The sequence below is a fragment of the Diorhabda sublineata genome, chromosome 9 (genome assembly GCF_026230105.1).
Source record: "Diorhabda sublineata isolate icDioSubl1.1 chromosome 9, icDioSubl1.1, whole genome shotgun sequence".
Classification (NCBI taxonomy): Eukaryota; Metazoa; Arthropoda; class Insecta; order Coleoptera; family Chrysomelidae; genus Diorhabda; species Diorhabda sublineata.
Window position 1 is genome coordinate 6,868,395 of NC_079482.1, and position 9,833 is coordinate 6,878,227.

The 9,833-nt window shown below is 31.8% G+C and overlaps 1 protein-coding gene across 1 annotated transcript; it reads left to right on the forward strand.

Moving 5' to 3' along the window:
- The first annotated feature begins 362 nt into the window (after nt 1–362).
- On the forward strand, nt 363–9,001 carry LOC130448574 (facilitated trehalose transporter Tret1-like). The gene is made up of 3 exons (XM_056785989.1): nt 363–481; nt 4,426–4,974; nt 8,184–9,001. Exons 1-3 carry the CDS (start codon nt 424–426, stop codon nt 8,948–8,950), a joined length of 1,374 nt encoding a protein of 457 aa, XP_056641967.1. The 5' UTR covers nt 363–423; the 3' UTR covers nt 8,951–9,001.
- The last annotated feature ends 832 nt before the right edge of the window (nt 9,002–9,833 follow it).

Genomic DNA, 9,833 nt, shown 5'->3' on the forward strand with positions numbered 1-9,833 from the left:
TTATTTTTGTTTGTTTTTTCAGTTCTACAATCTTTTGTCTGAAAATTTCTTGACAATAAAGCATTTCCCTTTCTTCTCTCTCTATAGTGAAAAATCCAAAACCTCCTGATTGGGAGAATAAATTTTATGATTTAAAAAGTGAAAAAAATTCATGCAATAGTCACATACTTCATCAAAATACTGAACTGGACCAAAATAAATAAATCACATGTTATAAAATTACACCTATTCCCATTTATTACTATGTTGATTAATCCCTATTTAGTTAAGCATCAATTTATCTCCTAAATTATTATTGAAATACTATCAGATATAAGATAATAGGGAATTTATTGCCACAGTAAACTGTATCAACAATTTTCACTGTTTTTAGTACCTCGATCGCGTAAATAACTTCATAAAAATAAAAAACAAGTCTCAAGCATGGCCTCAAGGCGTAGCCAGCATAATACATTTTATCAATATCTTGCTAGTTTAACTGGTGAGTACATAAAAATATATTAATTTTTTTCTGTACACATTAAATATATATATATATATATATATATATATATATATATATATATATATATATATATGCAATCGCATAATGTCCCTTATGTGAAGCACCATTTTTCTTTGAATCTTTACAGAGCCCTCAATCTGCGTCTTCTCACGCCTTCAGCTTGTTTACCATGTCTCCATTCCTATCTATCATCGTGTTTTTCAGTTTTTCGCACTCATTATATCAAACTCAATCTAATCCCACTATTTTATCATTGGTCTTCGGTCCATTCTACCATCCCAACTTCTGGTTCAGCTCCTCATATACATTAACCATTCTTTATTCTTTCGTATACGTCATTTTCTTTTTTCGGTCCCATAATAGTGCGCATAATTTTGCTTTCTATTCTCAGTAATATTTCTCCGTCTTTTTTCTCTTTTATATTAACATTGCAGCATAATTCTTGATGGGATCTTCTTGAAATGTTTCAAAGTGTGTATTCGATTTTATTCCTCAATAACTTCACCACACACTTCAACATTTTGTATTTGTACCAAATGCTCTATTCGCTAATTGTAACTTCTCTCTTTCTTTCTATGTTCTATATTCACTGTTTGTTATTATTATACCTAGGTATTTGATTTTCTTCATAACTTTAAACGCACAATTTAACTTTGTTCTTCTTTTTCTCTTCTATATACTTTGTCTTCTTGGCATTAATTTCTAGACACATTCTTATTTTTTGCAACGCGTACATAAACGAGTTCCAAAATGAATAATGTGGCTGATAGTGCATTTGTTTGTCTTATCCTTTTATTTATAGGTTTCCTATTTCATTATCTACCGCGCGAGATGTAGTGATGCATCGGAACTCTTTAAAATTTTTATCACCTTTATATAAATATACTCACATCCAGCTAATAATCCAACTCTAGTATCTCTATTCGTTAAATAAGATGTTTTCAACCTTTTTGTGGCATTTAATTAAAAATGAAAAACATATTTAAACCCTACAAGTAAAACTGAAATAAGAGCCGCTGCGTGAAATCGCTGGTGACCCATTTTCCAAGTTTCCTTTCCTTTTAAGTTTTCAAATATTAATTCAACAAAATTTTCATAAAATAATTTATGAAATACAAATATGTATAAGCGACAAAATGAAAAACAAATATTTTTTTTCAAAATAAAAAGACATAACCTAAAATTTTGAATAAATATCCAGCTTTATGAAGCTTTACACTCTTTATATCGATACTTTGTGCACATATTTCTCGAACAATGAACGCAAATGTGACGTCCTTTTCGATCCTGACCTCCAGGGCAAAAGTTGCAACGATGTGAGTAGTTTGGGGGTTGTTGAAAAAGAACATCTTTTGAATATCGAAAGTAGACGTGAAGAGATTGCTTAAGTTCAATAAGAAAACTTTGATATTCTGTTTTTTCTTCATATTACTCTCCACTGAAGCATCATCAGCTTTGTTTTGAAAAGTTAATTGTAGTTTTATTATGGTTCTACGTTTAAAATCAATGCAATCCAAAAGAATTGATTCCAGCCACCTCTAGCATACCATCTTCATGTTTTCCGACCAACTCTTTTTGAACGACATAGTTTCTTCATCATTTTCTATCGTCCCCTATATCGTTTCGTATGAAATCCTTGTTTCATTATCTTCCCTTATATAGGTGGTATATCCAAGGTCTCAGTGCTCCAGAATCTTTAGTATTTGCTATCTGTTCCTATTGTTATTTCTATGTCATCTCATAAGGTACTAAATCGTTGGATAGATCATCGTCTTCATCTTCGTTATCTTCTTCTTCCAAAGACTGTTTTTCCAGTGTATTTCATTTTCATCCCACAGTTCCTTGTCACTCAGAGGGCTTATTCTTACATACATCAATTACTTTTTTCAAGCTAGTTCTTTAACTCACCAATTTTCCTATAATTGGAAGGGAAAATGGAGATGGAAACAATTTCTTAAACTACATAGCACACTTAACGCTCGCAAGCGTGTTAAAAAAATTAGTCTGTGTTAAGAGCGACCCCACGTTTTGGTTCTTTCGATTATTGTTGAGAAATTAGCAATTCTCAAAGTCTTACCACAAATGAATATGGTTATTAAACATATTCTCCGATGGAAAATAATGTTTGAAAATAACGTTTCCTGAAATAAGAAATGCTCTAAGAAATTCAACATGAATAAGCTATGCGATGTCTTAACAAAATAAACGAAATCTATAGAATTTTTCTAAGTAAATGAGCGTTCAAAAGACCGTATTGTGCTGTTTATGGAAGAATTAAGGATTAAGTGTTGAATTAATTTAAGTGTCCAACTTTTGTAAAACGTATTTTCAATGAGATCTCGTCGATATCAGATATATCCATATTTGTAAATTCAACAAAGTATAATGGACATGTATAAATTTCGAACTAACTCGATAGTGGCAAATGCTTATCTCTGAATAAGGAAACAACTGAAAGAAGAAAGTTTTAAAGTATTATTATATCGAAAGTGGTATAAATTTGAATCCTAAATTCATGAAAATTCCATAACAATATATTTTTAATAATATATTATAAATAATTATTTATCGGACACGAAGCTTCTAAAAAGAGTTTTATAGAATTTGATCAAAGAGATAATTTTAGAAACGTGTTGATAATGGAGAGAAGATAGTTATGCATATGAAAAATAATTAAAGAAGCAATCCAGAAAAACGGAACGTCGCTGTTTCAAGTATATATTAGCTGCTTCTTGCGGGTATGTCAATCGACATTCAGCCATCACAACATTTCCGCGCTATCCGTTTATCGATTTCAAATTTACAATGTGCGTTGACATTATAGAAAACGCTTTGTTGTTTGGAATTTATGAGTTTTGTACAAGATGGTTGCCAAAAAACCTAGTATACTATATGAAAATAAGCGAATTTCGTATGACGCCTCACTAATATGTCACCGTAAAGCATTTGTTGTTCTATAAGCAAAATTTCAATTGATTTATGAGAGATATAGTACTACTAATTTCAATATTCCAATTCCCATTATCTATTACAAATGTTGGAGGTACCGTCCTTAAAATTGAAAATGTGCGTTGTGACATTATGGAAAGCGGTTTGTTATTTGAAATTTATGAGTTTTATACAAGATGGCTTCCAAAATAAGCGAATTGGTGTAGTGATTATTTACTAAATCCAACGGTACTTGGTGACGAAAGGTGTTTGAAGCACATAAATTGCAAAACAAAAGAATTTAATTGGCCAAACTGCCTAGAAAATGTTTACAAATCTTGCCACCAACGAAGATTGTTATTTTTGGTTAAACAAAGTTTACTACTCATTGATTTTCTTGAACGTATTGTCAAAATAGAAATGAGAGGCACCTAAGAAATTAGTTCAAAACAAAAAAAAGTGAAGAACTAGATTATCGCAAGCGCAAAATGTTAAAAATAGCCACGAAATTTGTTGCAAACTAACATCTTTCGATTTCCTACTATGACAGATATGTTTCATGTTAGCTCTTGAATATTTAACAAGATTACTTGAATAATATCTGGTCAAGGAAATTTTTCCCAAATAATATATTTTGAAGACGTATCTAACAGTTTTTAAAGTGGTTTGTGAGTGTGAGTTTAAAAAGCGAAATTCTAAGATACATATTATAACTGGATTGCAACGATAATTGATGCGGTTATGAGTTGTAGAAGACGAAAATCTACAACTACTATAATAATTGTCTCGTATTTAGGAATATACTATAACAAACTGCAACTTCATTCACTTTTGTTGGTTTTATAATAAATTGGAAATCTGTTTAATTTTTTAACGTCTTAACACGATCCCTAAATCTTCCATTCTGTCCTCCCTTTACTCCTTTGTTCTATTGTCAAGATATTAAACTCTTAAAGTTCCCAAAACTCATATTTATTCAATCTTCTTTTCAGCTGTAATATCGCTATTCATAAATGGAATGCATTATGGTTGGTGCTATATCTCATTTCGTACTTTATTGTCCAAATCATCTCCTATTCACGTTGGAAAAACTGGATCAAAATGGTTAAGAAGGGCACCTACATTTGGTCTCTTAGGAGGATCTCTATCGATGGCTATAATAATCGATATTATTGGTAAACATAAAATCATTCTTCTATCAGCAGTGCCCCATCTTATTTCTTGGATAATGATATATCTTGCAACAAACTATGTAACACTTCTAATAGCAAGACTAATAGCAGGATTTGCAATTGGTTGGAGCTTCTGCGCAGTTCCTTTATATATTGGGGAAATATCGGAACCTAGAATAAGAGGTTTACTTTTATCCTTAATACCTTTGTCATGGATTCTAGGATCATTCGTGATAAATATAATTGGTACCTACTGTAATATCAAAATTACAGCAGCAATATCATGCGTGTTTCCCATTATTTCGATAATGGCTTTCGCTTCCATGCCGGAATCACCTTATTTTCTCGTTATGAGAGGAAAGAATAAGGGTGAGTATTTCATTTCATCTTCAATTCTCCTTTGGTACAGCATTTTGTACGTGTCAATTAAATAAACTAGAGTAATACCTAGCCAATAAAGTATTGCATAATCTGGATCTTTTAACATCCCAGCACCGCACCATAGTGGCATACCTCTACTCAATTTCTTAAATTGTTGTCAATTATCCCATTCCCTAGATATTAGGTATTGCAATTTTAAGATTTCACCCTTTTATTAATATAGTTTTAAATATATTCCATAGGACTTAAATCTGGACTACTTGGTCATACGTTTGAAACTGGAAAAATAACTTGCTGAATGTAATATATACATATATATATATATATATATATATATATATATATATATATATATATATATATATATATATATATAATATATATATATATATATATAGAGAGAGAGAGAGAGAGAGAGAGATTGTTACGATTTGTAGAAAAAAGCTTGTGAAAACTAAAAAAAACAAATTAAATATAACTGAATAAGGATGCAAACAAATTGAAATTTCATTATACAAAAGAAAACCAAAATGAGTAACTAAATTATAGGTAATAATTAGTATGAGTCCTTAGCAAAATCAAAGCAATATATAGCATGACCGAAATTAAATATGATTATTACTAAAGAAGTCATTTACAGAAAATATGCCCTTAAATTATTGCGGGAAAAGATAATATCAATTTTATTTCAATTGGCAAGTGATTGTGCATTTTTTGCGTTGTAAAATATAGAACCCTCAACCAATTATGAACGTGGAGTAGGTAAGTAAAGGGCTACTACCTACGCTCCCAAGTGGATAGCCGTACAATGACCTTCCTGAAATTGGAGAAGCGTGCTTACGAATTATGCAAACGGATTCAAAGATGGATAAGGAAGGAAGAGTCAAAATTTTAAATCTTTTAACGAAGTCTCTGCAGGGAGCCCTGCTATTCAGACCGAATGAATATCTAACATCTCTTTTTTGTATTTTGAGGATTTGCTCAAATTGAAGCGCAGCATACGTACCCCCGAAGAGAAGGGCATATCGGAGATGCGACTCAATAAGTGCATAATAGATTATTAAGGAGGTGTATAAGTTCAGTTCATTGGAAACTGATCTCAGCGCATTTTTTAGATAAGGCGGCAATATGTTATCTCCATTTCAAGGAATTGTCTAAAACAAGTACTACGAATTCTAGATTCAACGACGTCAATGGTGATGTTATTTAATAAAAAAAGGCTGCAATTTATTTTTATAAGATTAAAAATTGGTCTTAGAAACGTTGAGATAGAGAAGATAAGAATCGCACCATAATTTAAGGGTGATTAGGTCATTATATATGGTCCTATGGAGTGTTGTGAGATGGCTCAGGGTTGCTCCAAGAGAAACTAGTATTTTTCGCAAATAGCCACATTTTACAGCTGATGTCTAGATAGGCGAGAGGTCGATTATAAATAGAAGAAACAAAATAGGGCCTAGTACTGAGCCTTGGATTCTAAAAAGACATCGTTGAGTCAGCCCTTATGAGCTGACTTCTGTTGGTAAGGTATTATGACTTAAACCAAGCGAGAAATGCTCGCCTGAAACCGTAGTACTGCAATTTGTTGTTAAAAATATTATGGTTAACACAATCGAAAGATTTAGAAAAATCACAAAAAGTTGTTTCAGTGGAGTGATAATATTCTTATAATAATTCTTATAATTCTTATGACGCTGCACTGATATCTCACCGCAAAGCATTTTTCGATAGTTAAATCGTATCCTGCGAATTGATGTAAAAGCAAAATCTCAACTGATTATGCTGCTTCAGCTTTCAATATTCCAGTTCGCGTTTTAGGCGTTGTATACGCTTAATCAACTAGGTGCGTCGCGAGTGTTTGATTACTTAGTGACCGAGAATGAATCCTCTCAATATAAATTATCGGTTAGTAAATTAACTGGAAGAGGTAGAAAAAAACAAATTGCATTTTCGAAGGTAGCGTGAAGAGGATCTATTTTCATTTCGTAATATATTTTGATGCTGGTGTTAGAGTTTTCACGTGAATACATTTTTCAATCTCCAAAATCCCTAGATCTTTTTTTTCTCATCATATTTTTCCATTTATTACCCAAAATGTGTCCTACTTCCCTCTCACATTCTAGGACGGTCCCAGAATTACCGGGTCTTACCTAGAGATGGCGGTAGTTGTTTAAAAAATAATAGAAAGAAAACTAGAGCAAAGACTATTCTTTCGTTATTTACAGTAAAATATTGGGTAGGAAAGTTTAAACGAGGACGTACGACCTGCGAAGACCAGCATCGCAGTGGTAGACCAAATGAGGTGACGACTCCAGAAGTTTTGAAGAAAATCCATAAAGCGGTATTGGATGATCGTCGAATGGAAGTGCGCGAGCCAGTAGATATAGTCAGCATTTCAAAAATGGTGGAATATCGCATATTAACTTGGACATGAAAAAGCTGTACCGCGTTTGCTCACAATGGAACAAAAGCAGCGTCGTGAAGATGTATCCATCCAATGTTTGGCAATGTTTCACAGTAATAAAGCTCAAATTTTGCCGTTTCATAACCATGGATAACACGTGGGTCCATCACTTCACACCCTATACAAAAAAATAATCAAAACAATGGACTGAAAAGAGAGAACCGGCAAATACCGTTCTGTATGCAGGCAAGATTATGGCGTCGTTTTCTTTTTGGATACGCATGGTATAATTTTCATTGTCTCTCTTTAAAAAAGAAAAACTATCAACGGTGAGTATTATGCGAACTTATTGCAACGGTTGAGCTAAACAATCCGTTTTTGGGTAAGAAGTGTTGTTTTATCGAGACAATATACCAGCTCACAGATCCGTTACTGCAATAGCCAAAATTAATGAGTTGAAGTTTGAATTTCTACCTCATGTACTCTACGAGCCAGATTCAGCTCCTTCGGATTATTTTTTGTTTCCAGACTGGAAAAAATGGTTATGTGATCAAATATAGATAAAATTGACGTTTCGACTTTTTTGATAAAGATTCAGAAACATAAGTAAGGCCAAGTAATTGTGGGACCATCCTCGTATTACTATGTTTCACATTTAACGTCTAACTTTTTATTACCATTCTATATCTTCACATCAATCTACGTTGTTCTAAATTGACAAATTAGACAATTTGTTTTGACTAAAAATTGTGATTATTTTCATACACAATTCTTACATTGTCTTTTTTTACAGCCGCCAAAAAAGTTTTGCAAATTTTATCCGGAAAAAAAGATGTGGAGAAAGATATTTTGCGCATAGAAGAAGGCTTCGAAGAGAACAACTCGACACAGAAAAATCCGTTGGATTTATTTCGTAAATCCAATAACAGAAAAGGGATAATCATAATATTGTGTCTGAAAGCTTTCCAAGAATTCAGTGGTGACACAGCAATTTATGAATATAGTCAATACATTTTCAAGGAAGCAAAAATTGACATTTCTGAAGAAAAAGCCACCTTCATATTTTTGGTTATTGAAGTAGTAGTTACAGGAATATCAGCTTTATTAATAGACACATCAGGTCGAAGACGTTTATTAATTGTCTCAAGTCTTGGGTCAGCATTAAGTATACTAACAGAAGGAATATATTTTTATCTTAAATTCAATACCAACATCGATCTAAGTAATTACAATATCATTCCACTAATTGCTCTTGTAACTTTTGTGATATGTTTCTGCGCAGGACTAAGAGGAATACATTTTGTATTACTTGGCGAGTTGTTTACGCAGACAGTTAAGGCTCCAGCGGTGTGTGTAGCTTATCTATCAGATGAAATTTTAATTATCATTGTGTCCAAATTTTTACAGCTTTTTGAAAGCAGATTGGAAATGCATATTCCGTTTATAACTTTTGGAGTTTTTACATGTATCGGTATGGTCTTCATCATACTATACGTTCCTGAGACAAAACGAAAAACTCTGGAGGAAATTCAGTATTCTCTTAAGGCTAAAAATAATTGAATTTCAGATAATAGATAAACTGCAAATTTGTAAATATAAACTTTACATACGCCTTGTACTAATCATTCGTTTAACGCGGAACGGAATATTTAATGGTCGTATAGATGAGGTTGATAGGAATTTTTATTAACTGTTATTATTTCTTTAATCCTTACAAAAAGTATAACATTCTGGTCCAATTATTGGCTATAATAGAAGCTATATATTATAAAGCTAATTTTTGACATTTGTCGTTTCAACTGACCACTATGAAAATTTACATGCTTCATTTAAATGCCCGTATTTAACGTTCTCGGAAATTTGATTTATATTCGGTATTAATATTAAAAAATAATGAATATTACACATTTTATTTGATATATAGACTACCAACAAACGGTTCAGTATATTAAGGAATAATTGGAAATTTAATGATGTCAGCAAAAATGATTTATAACGACTTTTATATTTTTCATAATTATTCATAATGATTCATACTGAGGGAGCGTGTTTCGGGCTCAAATAAGTGCAGGTTCATATTTATAGAGTTATAGAATCTGGATTTGACACCACTCCATCCTAAAATAATATATTAGTATTAATATATTAGGTTGCAACGAGGTTGCTGTTGTAATGATTGAAAAATTAATAAACCTAATTGCAAAAAACCAAAAAACACGGTTTTGAAGCACATCAAACTAGAAAGCTAATATATTATTTTTTAAATAAGTTTAAAGTAAAAATGAATGAAAAATACTAATATTATTGTGAAAAAAAGAGTGAGACGCTCGATGTATAAGAAATATGGAACAAACCACCCCTCGCTTATTTCACAATAATACTTAATCTTCCATTCATTATTGTTTCAAGCTTTCCTTAAAACATTATTGCGTGTTTAGTTTTA

Bases quoted from the DNA above. Each gene is read 5' to 3' on its own strand.
- LOC130448574 (XM_056785989.1), top strand. From the start codon at position 424: ATGGCCTCAAGGCGTAGCCAGCATAATACATTTTATCAATATCTTGCT. The intron at 482-4,425 runs GTGAGTACATAA...TCTTCTTTTCAG, and splicing joins ATATCTTGCTAGTTTAACTG to CTGTAATATCGCTATTCATA. The intron at 4,975-8,183 runs GTGAGTATTTCA...CTTTTTTTACAG, and splicing joins TATGAGAGGAAAGAATAAGG to CCGCCAAAAAAGTTTTGCAA.